This window comes from Zosterops lateralis (genome assembly GCF_965231275.1).
Source record: "Zosterops lateralis genome assembly, chromosome: 32".
NCBI lineage: Eukaryota > Metazoa > Chordata > Aves > Passeriformes > Zosteropidae > Zosterops > Zosterops lateralis.
The window spans coordinates 942,507-970,017 of record NC_139792.1 but is presented as its reverse complement, the minus strand read 5'-3'; the positions used below and the strand labels follow the sequence as shown (position 1 = coordinate 970,017).

The window sequence follows — 27,511 nt, the reverse complement described above, 5'->3', positions numbered from 1 at the left end:
TACATTAATGTCAGTTTATTTATTGAGGGATTTATATTCTGCAAGAATACACTAAACCCCATCATTTGTCCAAGTTCATTTACACAAGCAAAATTCCAAGCCAAGGCCAGCTACCAGCCAGAAGGTTCATCTCGTTGCTCATCAGGGAGTTCAGTGGGCAACGAGGTACTTCCTCTTCTCAGGGAAGATCCCTGCAGCATTCCTAAATAAAGCTTGTGAATAAAACTGCTTTGGAACCTGCCAAATGAAGGGACCTGAGCTTGGGAGGTGGTTCCTTGTGACCTCCAGAATACCAGAGCAGCTGTGTCAGACACCCACAAACACAAATCCTGCAACATTTCGGTGGTGGAATCAGGAATTGCTCCTTTATCCTCCAAAAGTGCCTTCAGAGTCCTGACAGCTCCTTTCAGCTGCAGCACAAATACAATGAAAAGCCAATCTATAACCAACTCACCTTTGAACTGCACAATTTCTCCGTTCTGGGTTTTTGGGAGCCCTTTCAGACACACTTCAGTGGTGAGGGCCAGAGCAATCCCACAGCTCCCCAGCAGGAAGCCAATCTGCTGCCCACCAGCATCCTAAAGGGAAGAAGGGAAAAGTCACTCCTGTTCAAAGATGACAAAAGCCAAAATCCAAGGTTTGATGATGCTTTGGGGACTGGGGGGAAGGAATGGCAAGGAAAAGAAGAAAACAACCCATTCCCACACACACTCAGAATCACAGAATCACAACTGGAGTGACTTGGGCTGCTGGAAGGTGTCCCTGCCCGTGGCAAAGGATGGAACTGGATGGTCTCTAAGGTCCCTTCCAACTCAAACCATCCTATGACCCCATAAAATGTGACATTGGCAAGGTTAAAACACACTGGATGTGAAATCCAGGGGAAAAAAGAGCTCCTGCCCAGCTTGGGCATGGAGCACACCCCATCTACTGGCATTAATGGAAACCCAGATGCTGCAAAGAGGAATTGAGAGGCCAAAAAAAAAAAAAAAAAAAAAAAAAAAAAAAAAAAAAAAAAAGCCAAACATGTAATTACACTGGAATAACGAGACCTCTCTATCCCCTGGAGCCAATTCCTGTTGCACAATGATAAAATGAGGAGGCTCGCTCAGAAACTGATTGGGCAAACACTGGAGAAGTTTTAATTTTGCATTTGGTTGCTATAGCAGTCTGTCACAGAGCAGAGAGTGAAATCAAAGCTCTGTGTGTCCCTGAGTGTTCCCAGCTCACTGCCACCTCTCCTGCCTTCATGTTTGCCATGAGCTTCTCTTGTTTTTGTTTCCTCTTGTGAAATCCTAGAGTTTCACACAGTTCTCGACATGGCAATAATATGGCAACAGTGCAAAAGTTCTGCTAAGGGTAAAGAAAACACTTTGTGGAGTAAATAATTCACAAAAAGGTGCCTTAAAGTCTTCAGGAACACTGAGCACCTCCATCTCCAGCAGAATCAGAGCTTGGCAGAGCTCAGCAAGGCTGGATTGAGTTCCCTCCCATCACTCAGGAGGCAGATCCACACTATAATCTGTTCTTTATAAATTATTTGCAATAAGGAAGTGAAGACTGCATTGTTTAGGAGAATTGACCATCTCCAGCTGCTCAGCACAGCTCTGGTCAATATGTTTTTCCATTTTTAAATGCCATTTAAAAGGCTCCCAAAGGTCCTTGTTGGTAAAGAGCTGCTCAGGCAGCAGCTGGAGGCTGTGAAAGGCTGTCAGAGGCTGATGGCCTGACTTGGTTTCCATCCCACATGGCTCCTCCAAGTTCCATCAACGTTACCTTTCTGGTAAGAGGTACCTCTATAGGCACTGGGATCACTTCTGCCAGGAGACAGCCATAAAATGCCACCATGAACATCACAGGGTCGTTGTTGGGATACACAAGGGCTACCTGCAAGCCACAAGTTCAAAATTTCAAAATCCACATCTAGAGTGACTTAAAAACTCACAAAACTTGGTGTTGTTTCCCATTCTGCCTCCCACAGAGTGTATGGAACACGCCTGAGCTCCTCAGGCAGTGCCCAGGCATGTGAAAGGTTCACACACAGCCAAGACACAGAGAACAAACCCTTCACTTCCCTCAGAGCTGCAGATGTATTTCAAAGCCCAGAGCTCAGAAGCTGCTCACAAGAGGAGCCAGAACTCCTGAAAAATCCCACCAATTTCTGTCCCAAGCAGCCTTGTCCCTGGGGTGAGTCTCACTGTGGTGTCTGTGGTAAATTCCAGCCCCCAAACCCCTCGTTTTACTCCAGAGGGAGAAGCAGAAAGACCTAAAAATCATTACCCTGTCTCCAGGTTTTAACACAGGTTCGTTTTTGGTCCCCAGTTTATTAAGCAGGGTGTAGGCCAGCTTGAGACTTCTGCTCCACAGTTTGCCTGGAACACAGAGAACAGATATTTGCACAAGGATCAAACAGCACAAGAGAACAGCTCACACCTTGGCTGTTTTTACCACCTACAGTGACACTGCTCTGTCTGCAACACTCACAAAGACCAGGAAGGTTTTTGGTCTAATCCCACGAGCCCTGTGCTCTCAGGAGCAGCTGAGCAGGGGAAGGCAGGGCAGAGGCTCAACTCACCATAGGTGAGGGTATAAACTGGTTTTCCTGTCACATCCAGTGCTGTCAGACAGGGACATTTGGCCTGAGTGGTTCCCCAGCGCTGCAGAGCTGCTTCCAAGGCAGGAGGCCAATTGCAGACCACTCCCAGGGGCTCTCCCTTCACCGGGGTCATCTGCCGGCCCTCGGGCTTGGGCTGGTTCGGGTCAGGCTGGGGAACTAAAAATTCAATAATATTTCCAGTATCTATTGTGGTATTTCTCACATAATCCAAGTAAAATAATATTCCTCGTCTTCACCTATTTGTCACCTTTGAAATAAGCTGGAAGTGAATCTAAAGGAAATGAGGAAAAGGATTTAACAACTCATTCCATCCCATTTCCTAGGAAGTCTTGCACAAAACAAGACATCATGAACAGAGTCTTCCCACAGAATGTTGCTTACATCAGTAAGGAAAGGAACACAGAACTGCAGAAAATAAAATAATGCTGAAATGAAATTACCAGTGAGGACAATCCCCTTTGGGAAATTAATTAAAGTAGCCTAAGCAAATGAAGAGAGTTGGGAAATCTATTTAAATATTTTTTTAAGAAGTTTAGTGTTGAGGAGATCCCCCCAAAGCTCAGCAGATCAGCAAATGACTTCAAACACTGGTTTGAGGTCAGACTGTTCATGGAGGCTGCTGCAAACAGTGAATCTGAGTCAACCTTGAGAACAACAGCACAAAGAACTCAACCCCCTGAGTATCTAATTGTAACAAACGTGCACAAAACCATCATTTGTGCTATTACCTTCCACGATTTCTTCAAAATCATCCACAAAGAACTCTTTCAGGGGTGGTCTTTTAGGTCTTTTCAAGGTGTTCAGCAACTGCTGAATTTTTGTGGAGACTCTGCTGCTCACAGGAACGCCTGGAGGGAAAGACCAGAGCGCTGAGTGCCACATCCACTCATTCCCTGGAATCCTCCAGGGATTTGAGACTCCACCACCTCCCTGGGCAGTCCCAATGCCTGCCCACCCTATCCATGAAGAAATTCCTCCATGAAGAAATGCCAACACCACAACAGCAGCACAGTAACACCTTAATGCCAAAACTGTTCCGAATTCGCGAAGTGCTTCGATGAAATCAATGGGAGTTGGAAGAATAAATTTAATTTTAAACCCTCTCTGAGCACTGCTGCAGCTCCTGGGGGCCCCAAAGGTTTCGTACCATCTGCAGTGTCCATGAGGCTGGAGCGGTTGGATCCCTTGTGCATCCCCTTGACAATTCCAGAGGGAGGGAGGTCGATGGCTGCCGGCCGCGCTGAGGGGATGGAGGTAGTTGCTGTGACATCTGGGGGGACTGAGAAACTTTCTAAAAAAAGAAGAAAGCTGCTAAATACACCTTTTATTTATCAACCCTCTCAAATGAGCAAAGTGTCAGTGTTACCAATAATCCTAAGGATTGAATGGGTTGGATGTATGGGAACCCTGATTAATGCTAAACACACTGATTCCTAAAGGTTCAGCAGCTCTAGGACAAGCACAGTATTTGTTCTGGAAACCAAAAAAACAAAGGCACAAGGGTTTTGTCCATGTCAGGAAAGTGCTTCAGCAAAACAGAATTCCTGTTCTTGGTTTCTAACCTTGAGGCTCAATGTCTTGACATTCAGTACTGTAAAAAAAAGAAATAAATAATTTTTTTTTAAAGTTTTAGATTCATATGAGCTCTGAAACATCCAAAGTCCAGAACAAATCCCTCCCTCACCTATGCACTGATCTCTCTTGCTAGAATTCTACTATTTAGCTTTTTTGTCAGTGAGGGCTTTCGAAAACAAAACACGTGGGACTTTGACCAAAGCAGATCAGCAAAAGTTGTGTTGGGTTTCAATCCCTTCCAGCTGGGTGGTTACAGAGCTTGTACAGCAGCTACAGAATAAATCCAATGAATAATGTGAGCTGGGCCTTACTTCTATTTAAGCTGCAAGACACTGTCCTGCCTTTCAGCCAAGGCTGCAACTGCATCCTGCAGGAATTCTCCAGTGAACTGTCTCTTAAACAAGGGATTTTTGCTTATCTGGGGTTTCTTTACACAACCCAGCAGGTTAAATTATCTGATAGGGCAAGAATATTCTATTCTGGATTAACAGCACCAGCAACTGCTGCTTACAAAGGAAAAACCCAACAATCTGAAACTATGGGTTGGGTTTTACAGATAGTCTGAAGTCAAATCCCAAATAATTCCCACTGAGAGGGTTTTGTGATTGATTCTGTGTTGATTTCTCTCTTTCTAAGGAGAAAAAATAACCTATTTCTGCATCCCTTTGGAGACACAGTGGCAAGGAGTATTCCTTATGCACTGAACTTCTAAAATCTAAAATGGAAAGGACATGGATCTGTACAATCCAAACATCTGCAGGACTTTTTATTGCTCTCAAGAGAGAGATGTACAGAACTGTGTATGTGAGAGTTCTATTCATTTAAACCAGGTGTTAACACGGGATGAATGTGGCAAATAAAATTCTGACAAAGATTCAGAGCTTCTCTTTTGCATCAGACACTAATTAGATTAGACAGTAGATATTCTGGAGGTAAAAAGCTGTGTTACCTTAATTCATTGCAAAAGGTAATGAGGCCTTCTGCATGCTCCAATTAAAAACAGCCTCTCTGCTTCAAAAACATTAATTATATTGACTACATTTTATGGGCAATCTCCTCAGTTTTCCATTTCAGGAAACGATTTGCATCCCAGCAAATAAACAAACAAACAAACAAAAATAACATCAATAAGAAGATAAATAAGTGAAAGATAAAATCACCAGCATTTCTATGCACTGCTTGCCCCAACCCAGTTAAGCAGAAGCAGAGAGCACATGAAATACAGACAATGTCCTATGGTGCAGGAATTTCCTCACCAGCAGCTAAAAAGGACAAACATACACAGAGCAAAAACAAACTTGGCCATTTCATACAGAAGCATCAGCAGCAAGGAGCACCTCAGAGCCTCAGAAAACTGAGCCCAGGGTATCCAGATCTGTAGATTTTGCTCCATCTCCTCAGTACCTGGATGCTCTGGTTATTCCTCAGACAGTCATGGAAGAGCTGGGCTAAAGCTTTACTCCTCTAACCCTGTTTTTTTAATGACAGGCTCATTTGTTCACACACACGGCTGGATTTGGTCCATTTTCTTTCCTGATCTAACACAAACAATAAAAACCATCGGGGCTCAGAGCAAAATGAGGATGTTGAACACAGCATTTCCCCACTCCACAGGCACAGACACCCCTAAGGGATTCGTCAGGACACAGAATGAAAATGCCACTTGCCCTGGGCAGCTTTGTGCCCACGGGAGCTCCCAAGAGCTGGAGACATAAAAGCAACACAGGACACAGAGAGTTGTGCCTCCTGCTCTGTCCACACTGTCCCTGGAGTCTTCCCTGCTTCCAGAAGCTCCTGCTCCCCATTCTCCCTTTTACAACCACCTCAAAAACCTTCTGAAATTCTTCAGGAAAACAACTCCAACCAATCCTAGCGAGTTCCATCAATACCAGCTAAACCCTGACTCCGAATTTCCCTTCTGCAAAGGACAACTGCAGCTTTTTTATCAACACAGTCTGAACTCGAAGCGACCGTTCTGTTCGTACCCAGCTCCTACCTATTCGAGTATTGGCAAATACATCAGCTAGTGACCCACTGGTCCCTTTGCCTTCTCCATGGGAAAGTGTAGAGGATGCTGATGAGGATGTGGATGACCCCTGAACAGATCGGTTGATCCAAGACTCAGCATTCTGTAAGCTCTGGTGCAATGCAGCAGAGAGAGCAGCTTGGCGCCTGAGCGAGCCCTCGTCCTCGGAGGCGGAAGACGTGTCTGTGTGGAAGCAGAAAGAAAATCTAGCTGCTTAGGGAAAAGCACATGGCACTGAACATGCTCTTTCCAATCACATTTCAACAGCACAGGCTTTCAAAGGAAGATCTGTTTTGTTCCACAGGCTGTTACATTGGCCAAACCAGAGGTTAAAGCAGCAGAAGTCGTCAGTGGGAACACACTCACCCCTGTTTGATTCACCTCCTCAGACAACATCCTTCCCCTGGGGTCTCCAAGCCTAGAACTTAACTCTCATTACTTTTCCATTCACATTCCAGAGTATCAGATGCTGTTTTGCCTAACTCTGGTCATTCTGAACTGGAGAGTGAGGGGTCAGGGTCGTTGTCAAACTGCAAAGTGCCAGGAACAAAGAAAATGCAGGAAACAACTGTGCCAAGGCCACAGCAGAAAATGCTTTTGTCTGGGGCTCTAAATGGAGCCCTTTCAATTGCAGAAAACAAACAAAAAGCCCAACCCCAAAACAAAACAGAGAAATCTACAGCAAGGAACTGCTTCCTGTGTGTCCCAGAGCACAGATACCTCGGCTGGCCCAAAATTGTGAACTAATTATTTCATTACCACGAAGCAAGCACTCAGTTCTTGAGATGTTGAGTTGTACAGTGCCAAATACAAACATACAGGTGGCTTCGGCCTAAAATTTAGGTGTTCTTCAAAGTGATTTTCTGCCTACACTCGAGTGGTAAATCAAAATACTAAATCATGTTCTAGCCACTTGCCAGAGTGGAACAGAGTTATGAGCTGAGGCAAAGGACTGACTCCAGCCATGCTGTAAGAGCTGACCTTTATTTGTGTGACTCCCCCAGCACAGGATGTGCTGCAGTCCTGGACAAGTGAGCACAGAGCTGAGACCCAAGCAGACACCAGGAACATGCATCAGCCCCCCGGAGAAAAGGAAGGGAAAAAGGAAGTGTGGTAAAACAGGAAATAAGGAGGAGGAGGAGTGACATGGCCTAGCAGAGCAATTTCAGAGCTATGAATTCACCAGGAGATGTGGATTCATAACATTCGGATGACTTTGGTCAATCCAAATGGCTGCGATGCTTCTGCACAATGAGACACAACATAGAAGTCACTGCCAAAAACCACACGGACTCATTTGTCAGTGAGTGCATCCAGCTGCTGGAAAACAGAGGGTTATTGATATCTGCTGCACATGCATCGTGACAGACACCATGTCATCCAGGGATTCTGCTGCAGCCAGTACATGGCAGGGGTGAGACAAGTCCTGCAATTCCACTGGACCCCTCTGAGGTCCCTGCCCAGAAACCAACAAACTGCAAACCCTCCTCTTGTGTGCTGAGCAATAAACATTAATGACATCAAGACATGAATTATCCATCAGAAACAAGTGTGAGGGAGAAAAAGTGGCCTCAGTCCAGCCCATCTGAACCACAGAATACCCCGAGCTGGACCCACAAGGACCATCCAAGTCCAAACTCCTCACATAGGACATCCCAAGACTCCCACCACGCAGTTCTTTAAGAACTCCTGGAACAGAGGTCACTTCCCAGCCCTGAGAGAGGACTAACAAGAACACCAGGAGCGCTGCAGCCCCTCAGTTTGGAGGTACAATCCTCACAGAGTCTGGCACAGCCTCACCTGGGGGAGTGCAGGCGTCAGCCGGGGACTGGACGAAGGTGGAGCGGCGCTTGGTGGGCATGGGCAGGGCCATCTTCTGCTCCTTGTGCTTGGCCAGTGCCGCCTGCACAGCTTCAGTGTGGATGTCTGCCAGAGGGAAGGGCACAGCTGCCTTCAGCAACAGCACAGTGGGGAGGGGATGCCTTAAGATCTTTAGATTTTCTGGTTTTCAAATCGTTAGTGCATAGCTGGAAACTCCACGTGAACTGTCTTCATATTTTAGTTAAGACAAAATAACCCCTCTAGGCTGGTGATCCAAGGATACCTGACAACCTCAGGCCCCAAAAAGTATGAACAAAAGTGAATTGGTGGGGAGAGCAAACTGGGGGAATATGACTTCATTACCTGGAGCTGTAACTGGAGAATTAACTCTGATATGCAAATGGAGTGAATTTATAATTGTGACCATCATCTGTCTTGGGTGCAGCCTCTGGGAGGCTCCTGACAGCCCAAGGTGTATCTATTGAAGGCCTTTAATAAATACCCCCATTATTCTCTTAACTTTGTGTGGCCTTTGTTCCAGGTAGCCACTCCAAGGCATCAAAGCAAGGAGGACACACAAGGCTCTCACACCTCCAAACATCCCCATCTGCCTGTTCATGACACCCCTGTTTTCAGCACCTCCCCAATGACTCCCTTCTGCCAGCCCAGGATGGCAGAATCACCTTTTATTCTCTTTTTTAAACAAAGAAACTAATTGAGGTTCCTGAAGTTAGCAAGCTGAATGCAGGGCCAGGTTTGTTATTCTGGAAATTTCTGGATTAAACTCATTATGTCCTCGTGTCTCTGGCAATTTTTACAGAAACCTCAATCCTGGCAGATTGTTCCCCTCAACCAAAGATTATCCTAAAATCTGCCTGTGCACCATTTAAATACGCACATAGTGTGTGCAGCCTCAGGTGCAACTTGGGTCTATAAAGTGACAGTTGTCTGATTTAGGAAAAACCTTCTGCTCCCAAACGGATGCAGATTACATGCAAATCTTGGAAGTTTAACTGTGGCTGTAAATGAAGGCTGATTAAGAACTGAAACAGGCTGGGATGGGAGGTTTCCATCCCTCTGCAGCCCCCAGAGCTCTTTGAAGGAAGACACATCACTGGTGAGGAGAAATCAACTTAATAAAAACCAGCTATGACCAGGGAGAGCATTCATTTCCACATCTACATTCATTTCTCAGATTAATGTATTTTAATTCTGCTTTTGCAAAACCCAAACCAGGCTCTCCTAATGCTCCATGAAATGGTGGGATATGACAGTGTCACTGGAGAAGGAAGATTTAATAAACTTTATTTGCCTGTGTTGAAAAGAAAACTTAATTCTTGTTATTGTAAAGTGAAAAACAAAACAAGGGAACAAAAAAATAGGTGCCAACAGCTTCTCCTCTCCTGAAGTGAAGCAGGAGTTCAGCAGGTGCTGAGCAAACCTTCCTGCTGCTCCAAGTTTCCAGAGCACAGCAATCCCCAGCTCCAGGAACTGATATTACCTCTCACCTCACTGAATATGATCACCTACAGATGTGGTTAAAGAAGTTGGTTTTTCTCCCCATTCTGTGAACAATTTGCACCCAATATTTTATATCAAGCCAGAAAATCAGGGTGGCGTTATTTGTTATTTTTTTCTATTTATAAGTGGTTTTGATTCAGCAGCTGCACCTCACATCTGATGTTCCATTACAGAGAACCACCAAAGCAGAGTGATAATAATAATTTTGATTCCTTGAGAGGAGCCAGCACATTCCTGAGGAGGAATCCAGGGATCTCTTGTCCCTGCCCTTACCCGATCGATAACGTTCATCTCTGGCTCCCCCTGAACGGGCTCGGTGGAATTTGGATGAGGATGAGGAGGATGATGATGCTGAGGCTGGAGCTGCAGATGGAACGGGCATCTGAGGTCTGGATTCCTTCTGTAATGCTGGATCAACCCCTGGAAAACAAGGAGTGGGAAATAAAAGGAGCTTTTTTGGAGCACATTTTTCTCCTGACAGGACTGTGGATGTCAGGAAGCTGGTTTGTCACTCAGAGTCCCAGTGACCAGTGCTTGTTATTGACTGGAAAACCAATAATAAACCAGCAGCAAGAGCCTTTGCTGTTCCCATTAATCACAAACCCAAGGAGAACTCCAGTGCTCTGGTTCTGGCTTTCAGCATGTCCAATCAGTGGCTTTATCATCCAGGAAAAGTTTGTTTTTCCCGTTAAAACAGGAAGCAAAACAGATAATCTGATAAACATTATCAATTTACATAATTGAGCAACAGCAACTCAGAATTGTTGCTACTGGAAGCTCAATTCTTGTTGAAACCCTGGAGGGGTTGTCTCTGGACACACTCCAGCCCCTCAGTACCTCTCTATTGTAGAAAGATTTTCTTTTTTAATTCCTCACCTTTATCCACCTCCTGTCCCTCCTAAAATCCCAAAGAGCAAAATATTATTGGGATATTATTGAATGTTTGAACAAACTAATAACCCACTTAGTTGTGGATTATTAATGATTCTTTAAACTACCAAGCCAAAAACTGAGAACCTTTATTTCTAGTTAAAGAGGAGATCTCCTGCTAGCCAGAAATCCTCAAACCACATTAGGAGGACAAACAATCATTCCCCCTTTCCACTGGTGTTTTTTTGGATATAGTAACACATATCAGAGTCCTGATTTGCTTATCAAAACACATTCATCCTCCTGTGCAAATGTGAGAGTGGCACAAAAAGCTGAATGGAAAAGAAAGAGAGATCTCTCTGGTTCAGGTGCAGGACCTGGACTCCAGAGCAAGATTATGAATTTGAAATCTCAGCTCATCCACAAACAAAAAGCATAAATTTGTGTCCCCTCCTGTCACTCTGGGACACATCCCATTGATAACCAGTTTAACACCTTTGCAGCATTTATTTACCTTCACCAAACCCAGCACAGTTGTACTTTGATCTAAAGTACAACACGACTTCACAGACCAAACAGAAAAGCTTCATGTTTTCTGATCACTTGAGTATTTATGAATTCAGGCACCCACTAGATGTCAGCAGCAGATTTAACACTATTTTAAATGAATTATTAAATTCATATTCAGTTCTCTTCTGTAAGTCTTGTAAAAAGCCTCTCATCAGGGGCAAACGTGATGTTCCAGTTAGGAAGAGATCAGAGGTGGCTGTAAGTGACATGACACACAGAGAACAAGCTCTTTGCTTCAGTATTTTGCTCTGACACAGTAACATGTTCCAGTGGCCTCACAAAGCGTTCAGACACAGAGGAGGGAAGAGTGTAAATCACTGATGGTTACACAACAAAGCAGCAGGAGTGAGCCAAGCCTGGCAGGTGACAGGTGATTTATTCAGAATAATCCTGCTACAGCTGCACTTTCTGCTGGCAGAAACATGACAAATATGACAGAGAGATGAAAAATGAATTGTTTTAGATTGGCTTTGAAAGGTGCCACGGATTTGTTGACTGTCTTTAGTTTCTAATGAGAATTGACTGCTTTGTGATTCCTGCGTTTTGGTGAAGGGCCAACGATTTAAAGATTCAGAGACTGAACCATTAGAAGATCAACAGGGATAAATGTTTGCATGAATAACAAGGAGAACAAGTGCCACACGCACAAGGAAGCAGCTGCAAACCTGTCACTCCACTGTCTGCAAACAGAATGGAACAGCAGTGCTGGGGCTGGACTGGCTATTCCTTGAAGATTTTTTTTTTTTTTTCAAGCTACATACCTATAAAAATATGGAAATATAACCAACTTGAGCCTCCAGGGTTTCCAGGGCAGCCTGAAGACACTCCCAGAACCCAGGGGAGCTCCAGGCACTGCTCCATGAGCTGTGCTTGCTGCTGACCCGCAGCATGGAGAACTCCCTGGAATTAAGGATTTGAGATTTTGGGATCTGCAGATTGTAGAGATTTTTCAGGAATTAGCAGCTAGATGGACCTTAATGGATATTGCACCAGAAAAAAAAAAAAAAAGCATTTTTAGGTAATTAACAATGCTGCCTTAATTCCTGAATAACGAGGCAAGCTCCCAGGGGCCATGTGAATGGAGCACAGACTCCAGCAGTAAGAATCTCCTAAATTATCCTGCTGACATGCCCTGACATGTCACCTTCCCTCCCTTCTTCTCATTTCACATCCATGAAATGGAGACACTCCATCAGCCAACACTGGGCCAGTGCTCAGAGAAACGGCACGAAATTCCAGCACTAAGTATTTTGTTGTTGTTGTTGTTGTTGTGGACTAAATTAATTTTCTTCTCATTACCAAGGTGACCTGATTCCGAATCCCTCACGCATGATTTCCACGGGGTTTTTTACAACAGGAGGTTCCCAGACACTGGGGCAGCTGGGTGTGAGATGGATAAAAAGCTGGAGAGTTGGGCCGGAAGAGCAATCAAACCTCTGGGTTAATTGGTGACCTTCATCATCCCTGGACTTCAGCTCCACTGGCAGCTCTCAAAGCCCCACAATTAACAGAGCACAGCCCAGTCTTGCCAAACATTCTTTCCCCCCCCTCCTAATTTAACGTTTTCTGAGATAAATCAAACGTGTGCACAGTGCCAGGGTTGTATCATCTTCAGACTTCAGAAGGGACAAAAGCAAAGCTGCCAAGAGCTCCTGAACCACCCGAGGATTCCCCATTTCCTCCTCAGGCTGGAGATCTCCACTGGCACAAATGCTAGCCTGAGGACTGTAAAACCTGCTCAACAAATACCTACTTATCAGGAGGGATTAGTCATGTGTATATTAGTTTTTGGTTTTTTTTAAGTAGCAGAAATAGATTTGATAAATAGGCAGCAATGAAGTCACTGAGATTCCCATCAGATCCTGCTCCAGGGAGTCCTCAGCACTTGGAGAGCTGTTTGTAACTAAATCTCCCTTTTGAAAGCTAAATTACAATTTTTGCTTGCCTTGCTCCCTTCAGCAGGTGGCTCAGACAGAACACACTGTATAAAACCCAATCTCAAACAAGGGAATGAGCCCCAGCTGGAAATGAATAAATAACCAAATCCAACCTGAGAACCAGGTAGAGAGCAGGAACTGGGCAGTGGTTTGGGGTGGGAGAATCTGGAATTTGCCACATGACAACTTTATGTTCCCTCATCAAGTGCCTGAAGGGAGCTGCTGTCATTTCCCCCCAGTCCCGTGGTGTTGATGGGCAATAAATGCACTTTGAGCTTTTAATCTTTATCAATTTTTTTTTTGGCAGTAAACCAGGCTCAGTAAATTCCAATAGGTCCATTCAGGAGTCCCTGACATATCCAGTCACTGCCCGAAATCAGAACCAAACAGATCAGTTTTTAATGGCTGAACATCTCAGCATATCAGTAACAATTATTCCGGGTAAGCCCCAAAATAATGATTAAACACACATTCAGCCACATCCTTCAGTTTACAATTATATATAATTATCTCACATACAACCAGCTGAGCTGCTCTGGATCTCTGAACCAAAGGAAACAATTGTACCCAAAGGACGTGACTTCAGCTACTCTGGCAAAATAAAGCAACAAATTACAAAAATCCCAATATTTCTCCAACAAGGAATTAAGGTGGCTGAAGGACACAGCACAGACCAACACTGCAGTTCAAACATTTTTGAGAATGCTTCCAGAATGGTTCTCCAGGTGGCTGAAGGACACAGCACAGACCAACACTGCAGTTCAAACATTTTTGAGAATGCTTCCAGAATGGTTCTCCAGGACCTTCATGAATGACCCAGAGCCCTTGAGCTCTCAAGAATCAAGGGAGTGGGATGTGATGGATGTAGGAGATCACAGGATGCCTTACAGCCCATCCTGTTCCACCCCTGCCATGGCAGGGACACTTCCCACTATCCCAGAGTGTTCCAAGCCCCATCCAGCCTGGCTTTGGGCACTTGCAGGGATCCAGGAGCAGCCACAGCTTCTCTGGGCATCCCACCCTCCCACCAAGGAGCTCTGGAGCTGACAGGAATCCCTGGAGTTGAACAGAACACAAAAACTAGAGACCAAACCCACAATGTCATCATCAGCTCAGGAAACACATGTGGAGCAGAATAATCCAGAGCTGGCAAATGGGATCTCAGATGCCTTTAATGGCACAGCTCTACAAAATCCTGATTCCAGCCAAAGCAAGGACCTACCTTGGGTTTGTGGAATGTAGGGAGCCAGCAGCTTTGCCCTCTTCTTCTCATACCCCTTCTGTGTGATGTCCCCTAAAAACAAGCATAGAAAATTCATTAAATCACATCTGAATTTTGCAATTTGAGGTCTGCTTGCTTTTTTTTTCAGTGCCATGAAGGTTTCACCTGAATATAGCTGTAGAAAACCTGAAATTCAATAAATCCAAGCACATTAGGATTTCAAAGCTCCATATTACAGAACTTCTGCAGTTTCCCTTGGGATCAGAGACCTACACTATCCACTATTTAAATGCAATAACTTGGATCACAGCAGCTATCTAAATGGAACATCAAAGCAGTGAAAAACTAAAAAGGGAAACTGGGAGTGCATGAAAATATTCTGTAACCACAAAACAACTTAGGCGAGCAAAGTGGGATAATTCCCAACCAAAAGGGTGAAGGGGAAGTGCAAATTCAGAGCCTCATCTTCAACTAATCAAACAGCAAACAAAGTGAGTCCACTCCAGCAGCTGCTTTGGGGATCTCCAGAAACTGAGACAAGGATGGACAATCAACTTCCAGACTCCTGTCCAGCCAGCACAGCCCATGATCCAGGTGCCAGGGAGGAATTTCTTCCATATATGTAACTTAAATTTCCCCTCTTTCAGTTGGAACCCATTCCCCCTGTCCTGTCACTGCAGATCCTGGTGAATTGTCCTTCTCTGGCTTCCCTGTAGCCCTTTCAGACACTGGAAGGTGCTGTGAAGTCTCCACACAACTTTTTCCATGCTCAACATTCCCAACTCTCCCAGCCTGTCTCCATTAGGGAGGTGCTCCAGTCCCTTTATCAACTTTGTGGCCTCCTCTGGACTTGCTCCAACAGCTCCACATCCTTCTTATGGAATTCTTCCATCCTTCTGACATCCCAGAACTGGACAGAGGACTCCAGGTGGTCACAAGAGCAGAGGAGAGGGGGAGAATCCCCTCTGGAGTGATTATTATTAGAGTGATTACTCCAGAGATCAGAATAAGCATTTGTAAACTTTTCTCTCTTTTAAAAAAACTAATCCGTCTGATCCTGGAGATGCACCATCTGGCTGCTGTCTTTTGTTTTAATTTCTCACATTACATCAGAACCACAAGAAAGACTGGAACCTTGGAGGGATTAAAACAAACAGCCCTGCAGCATTTCAAGCCTCTTCACAGCCTGCCTGGCACTTACAACCTCCCATCTCCTGGAGATTGGGAGTGATCAAACACACAGCACTAAGAAAACAGAATTATTTGGTATCAAGCTAAAATCAAGCCACAGTTATACGATGACAAGAAGTGAGTGATGACAAACAGGATGTTTTCTTTGCCTCAACTGAGAGGGAACAGCCCCAGCCCCAGAGCAGCTCTGGCTGCAGGGTTTGCTCTGAACAGGATCCTCCTGCCAGGGGCCACACCACAAAAGGGGATTACAGGCTGCAGGCTCTAAGCCTCCCAACACCACCAGCATTTCTGCTAAAACATTCCAGATAAGTGCCCAGTTTTGGTTCCAAAAGTGATTTGTGAAATGCCTGGAGAGGGAATGAACTCCACTCCTCAGTGCTGGGCACTCCAAGCAAGGCCAGTGGCACTTGAAACACTGAGACCAGGAGTTTCAGAGCTGGAGTGGGACTCAAACTTAATGGCTTCAGATTGACAGAGGTTTAGATAAGATAATGAGAAGAAACTCCTCCCTGTGAGGGTGCCGAGGCCTCAGAGGTTACCCAGAAAAGCTGAGGCTGCCCTGGGATCCCTGGAAGTGCCCAAGGTCAGGCTGGACAGGGCTTGGAGCCACCTGGGAGAGTGGAAGGTGTCCCTGCCCATGGCAGGGAGTGGAACAGGATGAGGTTAAAGGTCTCTTCCAACCCAAAGCATTCCACGATTCCGTCCTTCTCTGACTCGTGCTGCTCAGGGCAGGGTGTGCATCTGCACACTGAATTTTATCTCACTCCTCTAACACTGCATTTGAGTCAAGGCTCAACAAGTCCAGACAGATCCAGCAGCTGAAAAGGAGAATGTCCAGGACGCACTGAAATGCCAAGCAAAGCAGTAATTGTAGTGGCTGATTGCAATGCAGAGCTCAGGTGCCACTCACCCCACTCACTGGACAGGTACGTGCAGGGAGAGGGACACGTCAAACTGAGCTCCTGAGTGCCCAAGGAGGATGTGCTGTGTGACTGAAGGAGCTTTAAAAACCCCCAGCCAGGTCAAACTGAGCTCCTGAGTGCCCAAGGATGATGTGCTGTGTGACTGAAGGAGCTTTAAAAACCCCCAGCCAGGTCAAACTGAGCTCCTGAGTGCCCAAGGAGGATGTGCTGAGTGACTGCAGGAGCTTCACAACCCACCAGCTTTGCCCAGGTCTGCCTCCACTTTCTAAGGCAGAGAATTGTGGAATGTTCTGAGTTGGATGAGACCCACAAGAATCATCCTGTCCCTGCAAAGACACCACAAAAATCCCACCCTGTGCATCCCTGGGAGTGGTGTCCAAATGCTTCTGGAGCTCTGTGCCCATTCCCTGGGAAGCCTGGGCAGTGCCTGAACCCTCTGGGGGAAGAATCTTTCCCTGCTATCCCTCCTAACCCTCACCTGCACAGCTCATGTCCTGTCCCTGTCACAGGGAGCAGAGATCGGACCTGTCCCTTGGGATGAAGCTGCAGCCCCCAAGGAGTCTCCCCTCAGTCTCTTCTCCTGCTGAACAGACCCAGAGCCCTCAGCCTCTCCTCCAGACCCTTCCTCATCTCCTTGTCCCTGCTCTGGACCCTCTCCAACACCTTTAAATGATGTTTTTGATATTGTGCTACCCCAAACTTCACACAGTCCTACAGAGAACTTGAAACTTTGCCATCTCTGCAGAAAAAGGCAATTGTATTGATGTTTTGGATATTGTGGGACTGGAGGTGAAGCTGCCCCAGCCCAGGGCAGAGTGTGACAATCCCCTCCCTTGCTCAGCCAGTGACACTGGAGCCAGGACAAGGTGACCCTTTGGGCTGCTCATGTCCATTTATTTGGGAGGCACACAGAGCCAGGGGATGGACACTGCAGGAAAATACAGAGAGGGGAGGGATTTCTCCTAATAAACCAACCCACAGGTCTGTTCAGAGCTTGTTACTCTGTGATTAATTTCCCCACACGATTTAATTGTACTCTTCACATTGGTGGTTACACACTACATATAATGAAACATTTGCCACAGAAAATTGCTGGAATTACTAAAGAATACAACATATACAAATAATCTAAATACATTATGAACAAATACCAGGACTTTAAGCAGTAGTAGCACCCCATTCTGTTTTACATGCTGGGAAGAAGAATTCTCTCTAATTTCTTCTACCACACTAATATCCCACCAATAAAAAAAACCCATCCACACTGAAATGGAAACAGTTTGGCTCCTGGGCTCCCATTTGGAAATCTGAAGCCAAGGTGACACACTACTGAAAAACAAGAAGGTAATTCAGGCCACAACATTACTTGCATCCTCAGCTGCCATGTGGTGCACATTGTCAATATTATTGTTGTAAAAAGGATTTTCTGACCATAAGCCAATAAAAAAAAAAACAAAAGCCTAATGCTATTTGGCAAAAGGCAGGGAAACTCCAAGGAGAAAAATTCAAGCAGTAAATATAATAAAGCTGATAGATTCCTGGGACTCCCTGGCAGTGCTCTGTTGTCCAAGTGCTGAATTTCCAATTCCATCTGAATTTTTATGTTGTTATGACATTAAAAAAAAAAAAAAAAATAGATTAACCATTATTTTGACAAACAGGTTGACAGTCTCAAACACCTGCACAGGCTTAGAAAATGTACATATGGCACAGGTGGAATGAAATTATTGAATAAAACCTCTTTTCTGGTCATGCAGAGTCCAAATTTGGTACCAACCCACTGACACAGCACAAAAGAATCACTAAAGGAGAAGTTTTCTTTCACCCTATTCCTTTTCTGCTGATCTACAGGAAATGGAAATGGCGAGATCTGGACACAAACATGGACTTCCTCGTGGAATATTATAAATTATAGCCACAGGAAGAGCACCAGGACAACAGGGCTGCAAACTCTGGAACCATTCACTCCTCTGACATAAACCTGGTCAATCATTAACCCCCTTCCACAAATAAAACACTCTGTGACACTTTGGGAAATAAATTCTCTCAGAGAGCTCAAAACCCACCCTGAGAACCACAACCCCCCTCCAGGCAGATACAAGACAGGGCACCACAAACAAACACCAGCAAAGCAAATAAGAGCTGATAATTTAGCTGTAAAATGCTTTTTGTTCATTCCCAAGGAGGAAATTAAAACACAAACAGTGGTGAGACTCTGCTGGCTCCCTCCCAGCCACCACCCATTTCTGTTCCATTCACTCTGTATTTATCCATATCCGCAGTGAGCTGAGGCTGAGCCTCCCCAGGCTGAGGCCCTGCCCAGGAAATGGGGGTTCTGCTCAAAGGGAAGCAGCTTTTAGGGGTTTTAGAGGAGATATGGGAGTGAGCTGAGCTGCTGCTGTGCTGGAGGAAGAGGCTCTTCTTCCTTCCTGACACCTCTAATGCAGTGACAGCTCTAATGCAGTGACATCTTCATCTTCCACAGGTAACCAGAGCCCTGGAACAGAGCAGGTGTAAACACAACCTCCCCTCCACTACAGTCATCATCTGATTCTCCTGATTTATTGGGAGAAAACACAGAATCGATCCCCATCATGCAAATCCAATTGGAATGTCCTGCTCGTTGGGAGTGCAAGAGAAAGGATGAACTCGCAATGCCAGAGACCAGGAAAGGCCAGGAAAGTTCAGGGAAGGCCAGGGAAGGCCAGGGAAGACGAGGAAAGGCCAGGGAAGACGAGGAAAGGCCAGGGAAGGCCAGGAAAGGCCAGGGAAGGCCAGGAAAGGCCAGGGAAGGCCAGGGAAGGCCAGGGAAGATGAGGAAAGGCCAGGGAAGGCCAGGGAAGGCCAGGGAAGGCCAGGGAAGATGAGGAAAGGCCAGGGAAGGCCAGGGAAGGCCAGGGAAGGCCAGGGAAGGCCAGGGAAGGCCAGGGAAGGCCAGGAAAGGCCAGGAAAGGGCAGGGAAGCCCAGGGAAGTCCAGGGAAGGCCAGGGAAAGCCAGGGAAGGCCAGGGAAGGCCAGGGAAGGCCAGGGAAGGCCAGGGAAGGACCTGATGAGCCTGGATGTCACACCTATATTCAAATCCTGCCCCAGAGAAGCCCCAGAGCCTCACTCCCCACCCGGCCCGGTGACGCCAGGCTGCTTTTCAGCAATTAGCGCTGATGATCTGTTCTAACCAGTGGTGCTCAATCAGTGCAAGGTGGTAACACCCGCTAATCCTGCTAGCTCAGACAATGCTCCTCTTTCAACATCCCCGCTCCCCCTTCCCCCATGGAATGAGAACACTGAATCATTTACTGTCGAACAAAACCATAATTACTACAGTGGAGAAATTAAGGAAAATGATCACGTAGGGCACAGCATCTCCCCCAACAAAGCCGCCAAACACCGGGCTGAAGGAAGGAAAAGATTTCCAATTGGAAAGCAGTTTTAAAAAAAATGTTTGTATGCTTTAAAAGAAAAAAAAAAATCTGTTGATGTTTCCAACAGTTTGTGCCACCAAGGATTCCTAGTAGTGCTTCTGGTACTTGCATTAGCTCCAAAACACAGACAGCTACTCCACTGAAAGAGAGCAGACGCGACAAAAAGACTGTAACAAAAATAATTAAATTATTCTATTATCACTGATGCATCTGTATTTCAGGTCTCACCACTAAAAATGACCTGATGACTTGGCCTTTCTTGTCTGCTCCCCTGCTGATGTCCAGGCACAGGACAGGCAACATCTCCCTGTTGTTTTATCATCTCCAAAAGAGCAGAACGCAGAGTTTGGGTCTGCAGGGCTCGAGCCTGGAATACCAACATCGAGACAATGAAGACCAGAAGTGCTGCTCAAAGTCCAGAATGTTCTTTTGCTACCTCCAGATAAGGCCTTTCAAGTGTGACTGGAGTGGAAAGTAGCACATTTGAGGGTTAAGTGCACTTGTGGCCTGGGCAAAAAATGGGCACAACATTGGGCCAGGACTAAGTAAAGAATGCTGTCATCACTCATTTATGTGCTTAGAACTGGTCCCCACCTTTCTTAAAGAAAAAATTCCTCCCTGTGAGGGTGGGGAGGGCCTGGCACAAATTGCCCAAAGAAGCTGTGGCAGCTCCATCCCTGGAAGTGTCCAAGGCCAGGTTGGATTTTCCTGGAGAACTGGCAACTTCTGGACATTCCACACGCTCCCCAATGGTTTTACCAAGGGTTAAAACTGAGACATCCTCAGTCCTAGGCTTCAGCAAGCCAAAACACAACATTTAAACCTTTTCTTCTAAGGCTGTACCTGTGCAGTGGCCTTAAACTCCTCCTACCACTCTTAGCTACAACTGCAGGACAAAAACTACATTTGAAACAAGTTTAGACAATTGCCTCCTTCTGTTTGAGGCCAAATGATGATGCAGCTTCAAAGATTCCCTCCTCCTTCTTTTGGGTGAAGCTGTATATCAGGTTTCCTTCTTGGAGATAATAGCAAGGTCTGTGGACTGAGAGTCTTCCAGAAAAAGTTTGATTTCTTCAGAGAAATAACACCTTGCTCACTGTACTTGTCACCAAACAACCAGCACAGGTTTGGGCTCTGTAGTTTCCCTTTAACAGCACCATTGTATTCCCACTAGAAGCATGAATAGGGCACTGAAAACCCAGCCGGGCTCACAAAGCTGTGTTTGTTGGGCATAAGCATTAAACTGCTCCAGCTTCAGTGTTAAAAGTTTCACAGACAGATCAGCTCCAGATTAATTTACACACCCAGAACAAGCCGACTTGGCCACAGCACTGTGGGGGCTCTGTTCTACAGCTCCAAAACCCTTTTCTAAAAGGCTTAAGGAGTGTTTTTTTACCAAATTCGAACTATTTTAATCTCGACATTTATTATTTTGAAAGAATTCCATTCAAGATGAAGGTTTTTTGTGGCATGGCTGCCCCTGTGTCCAAGATCTGGGTCATCCCAGGTCACAAAGGTGCTCTTCACCCTGGATCACTCACTGGGTACCATAAACCTTAAGGGTTTTTTTTGTTGTTGTTTTTTTTTTTTTAGGTTGCTGTTTTAACTTTAAGCAGTAAATCCAACTCCTGAAACTATACCAAAGAATCTCTTTATCTTCCAGCAGCATTTCCGAGTTGCAGCAGATCCAGTGTCCTCGGTTCACCCGTCTGGGCCGTGTATTTCCAGCTGTAATCTTTGAGGCCATATGTGATGCATCACCAAAGTGGGTGAGCTGAGGGCAGGGCTCAGTCCCCCCTCCTGTACACCTGGGCTGGGAGCATCAGTGACAAAGAGGCCACAGACCTTCCCTCCTCCACACAAAGATACATCTGGTAACTCATCATGAGCATTTCTGCTGAAAATAGCACTATGCAGGGTCAGCAAAATGAGTTCTCAGGGGCTTTGGGAGCTAGGACTGGGAATAAAAGAGACTCTTGTGGGTTTATCTGTGCTCTGGTTGATTTTTCTCTCACAGCAGACATGAGAACGTGCTCACCTTGGCTCATACAGCATCACCACGTCCTGGTATCTCTGTTTGAAGTTTATTTAAAGGATTTCCTCAGGTACATTGGTCAAACCACCTCTTCTTCACCTCCAGGAAAACTCTCTGCCTTTCAGATCCTCAGCTGGGGCAACGGGATGCGAAATGAACTCGTGCATCAGGAGGAATTTCTTCATGGAAAGGGCAGTTAAATATTGAAAGGGGCTGCCCAGGGAGGTGGTGGAGTCCCCATCCCTGGAGGTATCCAAAAAATGACCAGATGTGGCACTCAGTGCTCTGAGCTGATGACAAGGTGGGGATCAGTCACAGCTTGACTTTTCCAGCCTCAAGGATTCTGTGATCAGCCACACAAATCATGCTGTCAATGCACAACTAACATCTACCTTTCCAAAAGGTAAAATCTTTTTTAAAAAGCTCCAAAGGTTCTTGAAGATAAACTCTTAAAACCTTCAATTCCATCAGTTAATTGTGTCAGCCCTCATAACCTGAAACACAGGCTCTGCTCAACTGCCTCCAACCAACACCTGTAAAATCCAACCACCAAAGTCAATTTTATATGAGATATTCTGTTTTGAAGTGCAGCCACATAAATTTTACATTACCCATAAAATTTATGTGCAGCACATGCACATAAACAGTTGAATCCAATTTACAAATAAAGAATTTTGCATGTAACCCCATTCTAGGGATAAAAAGTAAAAATCTTTTAAATACCTACAGCTTGTCATTGGGGGGAAAGGCATTTTCCCTCCTGAATGCAACAAACCCGAGGCTTTGTCACAAACAGGATTTTACAAAATCTGTTCAGGAGAAATGTTTTCATCTATTTTTAACACAGAGTCAGTGAGAACCCTGTGAGTTGAAAGGCAGGAGCACTGCAGGGTTTTAACACCAGCCCTGCACCAGAACAATCTGCAGGAGGGGACACAGACAGTGTCACACACGAAGCCAAGAACCAGCTGAGCTGAGTAAAGCAAGACAACTCCCAGAGCATTAAATAACCCAGCTGAAGTGATTCTGAATAATTCTTTTTGCTGACTAACCTCCAGCTCACAGACACCAGTAGAAATTCCCAAGTATTCAATCCCCGGCACAAGTGCAGACCTCACACTCTCTCACCAGACTGAAAAGCAAAATTTCCCAGGAAATGACTAAACTGTGACAGCCCTGTGATTCAGAACTTGATTCAGGCAGGTAGAGCATTGTCACCCTCCAGGTACACATTGAATTATTTGAGCTGTGAGTGCTGATAACGCTCTCCCAGGAGTTGCCTGTCCAGCCCAACGACAAGAGACTGCACACAAACTCTGCCTGTTCTGGCAGTCTGCACTTTCCACAAGGGATAGGTAAGTGTGGACAGATGATTTTCCAAGTCAAGCCTGGTTTTAGCCCAGGAATTAAAGACAAAACCATGCTGGCACCTGAAGAGATTAAAACAGAAGTTACTGTAGGTTTTAATCCTGTGCATGACTCCTGTCAGGCACCTTTTCTTGGCTCCCAGGTGTCAATATTTAATAATTCTCTTGGCTTCAATTTTTAATATAAGCCAAGTGCCACAGGGAGTCCTTGCTGGTAACTCTCCTGCCACCCTGACTCCACAGCAACACCTCATCCCACCATACCAAAAGGCAAAAGTTTGGATACACAGACCAGCTTCAGTCCAGCTGGACCTGAAGTTACTTCTCCTAAGTAAATCCTAGATTCTTGAGTAAGATGCAAGAAGAGGAGAAGAAAGAAATCATGAGCAATTATTGCCCTATCTAGTGATCAAACACAGCTGCTCACACAAAGCCTTCAGCAACTCTGACCTGCCCTTAAACACAGCACAGAACCTAACCCAGTTGGCACCTCACCCTGCACAGTAATTATATATTTCCAGATGGGATAGTGCTATTCCAAGTCACAGCCACGAGGTCGATGATTATGCACGATGAAACAAAGAAAAGAGAACTTGTTGAGTTACTGATACTTAGAAGATCCCTCCTCCTCAAACAAAACCCAACTAAAAAAAAAAACTGAACCAACCAAGTGTAGTGAATCAATTGCAAGAATGAATCTTTCAAAAATCAAGAGGTGAGACACACATCCCACACCCTTCCTGCCCTGGTTTTACCAAGGAGTACCAAGTGTTTATTCATCAGGATGTTACTCCCATTCCATAGAAAAAGCAGCAGAGAAAGCGGTGGCTGCTCAAGAGAGAAAAATACGTTGTTTCTCCCAAAGCATTGAAATCTGGAACAGAACCCCGAGTCACTGCACTCCCAAGTGCTCACTCGAGGACAGTCACTATTAAACAGGATTAGTCACCAGAGCAGGATCCCACTACTTAAAGGCAAAGCAATACAATTATTAAACTTTTACCAGCCTCCAATTAGTGTGCGACACCTGTAATTTGACTGGCGGAGACTCCCACCAAATTCCCGACGCGTTCCCGACGGAGGCAGCAGCAGCTCCAGGAGCAGCACAGAGCTTTCCTACTCATTCCCTTCAAGCCTGATTATTTGGAACCAAAAAACCTTGTTTAATACTCTTAAACCTGCTCTGAATACCCCCATCCAAACATGATTCTGTATCTGAGGAATGAGAGGCTGCCCCATGGAGCAGGAGAGCTCCTCCAGGCAGACACTGGGCCAGCTTTCCTGCACTCAACAGCACAACCCATTCAAGTCTGCTTACAAGCCTGGGAAACCAGATTTAAATAGACAGAGCAGAAGAAAAATGTCCTGCACAGCACGGCATGAGCAGCAGATTCCAGGCTCTGTGTTCAGTCCAGGCTTGTGTGAAGCTTTCAGTTGTGTTTACATCAGCATCCACAGCTCCTTAAAGAATGGCACTGCTAAGGAAACCCTGTTGGCACGTCACCAGCAGGCTTGAGAAACCCCATTATCCTGTCAGCTGCAAGGCTCTTTACAAGAAGGATCACGAGAGGAACGACTTCTGTTCAGGGCTCTTTTGGGCAGAGTCAACGCCTGCTCCAGCAGGGCTTTGTTCCTGCTGCAGAGCAGGATGTGGGCAAGATCCTTCTCATGTGAAAAAGCCTTTGAGCTGTGTGGAAGATCAAAATAATGAGCCAAACTCGGCAGCAAAGAGGAGAACCCAACAACTCAGCTGTGCTTTGCAAACTCACCCCAAAGTCACTGAACTCGGCTGCTTCAGGGGAGAAACAGAGTTTTCTCCCAGCACACCCATTCTTCCTAATTAATAAACATATTAATGGGTGTTTTTTAAAAATTACATTTAGGTTTTGGTGCAAAGTGGCCTTTTTAAATAGAAAAAAAATCCTTTTACCCTAAAGAGAAAGAGCAGTCAATTAACTGCCCTTGTTAAGCAGGATATTGTGATATCACCCTGATATTTCTGTTGTTCAAATCACTAACAGCCTCAGACATGGGATTTTTTTGCCTTCTATCGGTACATCACCGTCAAAACGGATTTTCACAAAACTGGAAGGACATATATCCCTTCCACACTGACACCAGTGGACCTTGAACCAAAATAAACAGGTCTAAAAGTAAAAAAAGATCTTTTTCACCAGCCGTCTCCAAATCCACAACTACTTCTGACAGAGAATTTTCCTCTCATTGCCTCTCTGAGGGTGCAATATCTCCCCTTCCAATTTAAATAAACTGATTTCTCAAATGTCTTGCTTGTAGAGGGAAGGAAGTATGGAGAAATCAGCAGGATTATTTAAGAGCACACAGTCAGCAATTTGACAAAAACTAAAAGAACACAAACAAAAGGGGTTCTCATGTGCTGAAAGGCAACCAGACCTTCCTCATGTCCTGCACTGTTCACTTGACCAGAATGTCTTGAATTTGGAAAAGAAGGAACTTTATGTCTAATAGTAGGTAAAAATTCCATGGTGTATTTGCACTAACAAGGTGCAATCTCTCCAAGATCAAACTTGTTGTAAAAACAAGCCCAAAATTATGAAATATTTATATAAACTTCTAACCACATAACAGCAGCACAAACAGATTTCAGCCCTAACCAAGTAAAAGCTGCACCTTGTCACCAAAACACTGCTTGGCACTGGAGAAGTAAGAGCTGCTGGTTCTGTTTTCTGGTTAAGATTATGAGGAAGTTACTCACAGAACAAGATGAGTTTCTTGAAAGTATTTCAGTAATAAATCAAAACAAATAAACCCTACTTCCATACCGTAAGCGAATCCAAATGCTCCTTCCAGTTGTCCTCACATACACTACCACAGGAAGCAGCCTGATAAATCTGCTAAAAGCCTTAAGAAGCCTAAATTAAATATTCATACTCTGAAAATGATGAAGCAGGCACAAAACCCTGAGTCTCCTTTGCCACTCCATCTCTTTTTAGCCCAGAGCAAGAGATGAAAGATTTCCTGCAATCTGTGATGCTGAGCTGGAATCTCCACGAAGGAGAAGGACACTTTGCCTTCAGGAGTTCAGGGTTGAGTTTGTCACTTGGGGATTCTCCTGAGATGCTCCTTTACCTCTCTGTTACCTAACAGAGAACTTACCCCCATTTCCTCCAATTTTAGGATCCCTGGTTGGTCAGGTTTTAATAACAACCTGAAAAAGATTTGTAGGAAGCTCCTAAAAAATCTTGTAATTGAATGATGACATCAATTACTTAATTTTAATGAGAGTGAGATCATATTTTAATTTTCCTTTCTGCATTAAATTTCAAGCAAAGGTGACTGTGCAGTTTCTCTCAGCAATAGCCAATGTCCCTCCAAGGTGGAAGCAGAATTACTTTCAATAACAAACTAAACTTTATTGTCTTATTTCTCATTAGCACTTAATTCTACAGAATTAGCTTGGGTTTATTACTATGCAAAAAAAGACAGGTCAATTTTCCAACTTACTCACTGAAAACAGAAGCCCAATTTTGAACTCTCTGGTTCTCACAACAAGAAAAAATCCTGCCAGCTAAATTCTCTCTAGGCATGGGCAGATTAGAATTTAGTACACAACTCTAAAATGTCCAAGAAAAACGCTAAACCTACAAAAAAAAAAATTAAAAATGTAACAAATGCATGACCTGAAAAAGCAAGGAATTGTGGAGGGTATAAAATTAGACTTGTCAGTCATTTGTGGGGACCACAAGATCTTCAATTCCACATCACCCCTGATGAAGAAGGCAGGATGGAGGTCAGGGATGGACACAGGTGCACCAGGCAAAGCTGCTGCTTCAGCTCCACAGTGTGACCCTGGCAGAGTTCCTGGACATCTGTGGCCTAATTCCACCCCTGTTCAGGCTGCTAAGGAAGGCAGAGGCTTCCCAGGCCACTCCCTCTCCATCACTGCAGGAGCTCCACCTCCTCTCAACCTGGAGACCCTACAGAACTCTGTGGTTTGCCCATCTGAGGATCACCCTAATTGCAGCCTTGCTCCACTGACCTACAACCCATTCCAGCATCCGTGTGCTCTGCCTTGCTCCAATCTATTCCACATCATTCCCCACCCCTGGAAGTGTCCAAGGCCAGGCCTTGGAGCAACCAGGGGCAGTGGAAGGTGTCCATGGCAGCAGAGTGGTGTGAGACGAGCTTTAAGGCCCCTTCCAACCCAAACTATTCCATGATTCCATGGATTAGTTCACTTCCTACTTGGTCTCTCAACCTCATTTTAATACAATTCCTCCATCACAGCCTGTGTGACCTTTCCAGCCTCAGCAATGAAGGGATGAAAATTCAACATTCCCTTTTATTCCAGCTAGAAATGACAACATAAAAAAGCACTTGGACACGAACCATCTGTTCCTGTGCCTAATGGAGCCATAATCACTGGATAACAACC

The 27,511-nt window shown here is 45.2% G+C and overlaps 1 protein-coding gene across 1 annotated transcript in view; it reads right to left on the bottom strand.

The window, feature by feature from the left end:
• Positions 1–27,511, bottom strand: part of DIP2B (disco interacting protein 2 homolog B) — a 59,030-nt gene that overhangs the window by 18,383 nt on the left and 13,136 nt on the right. Inside the window, exons 2-11 of the mRNA XM_083880980.1 lie at positions 14,160–14,231; positions 9,834–9,980; positions 8,019–8,144; positions 6,189–6,401; positions 3,765–3,908; positions 3,346–3,465; positions 2,576–2,773; positions 2,281–2,372; positions 1,777–1,887; positions 455–578 (exon numbers count right to left, since the gene is read on the bottom strand). Coding sequence (XP_083737106.1) covers positions 455–578; positions 1,777–1,887; positions 2,281–2,372; positions 2,576–2,773; positions 3,346–3,465; positions 3,765–3,908; positions 6,189–6,401; positions 8,019–8,144; positions 9,834–9,980; positions 14,160–14,231 — 1,347 coding nt within the window. The remainder of the gene's footprint in view (positions 1–454; positions 579–1,776; positions 1,888–2,280; positions 2,373–2,575; positions 2,774–3,345; positions 3,466–3,764; positions 3,909–6,188; positions 6,402–8,018; positions 8,145–9,833; positions 9,981–14,159; positions 14,232–27,511) is intronic.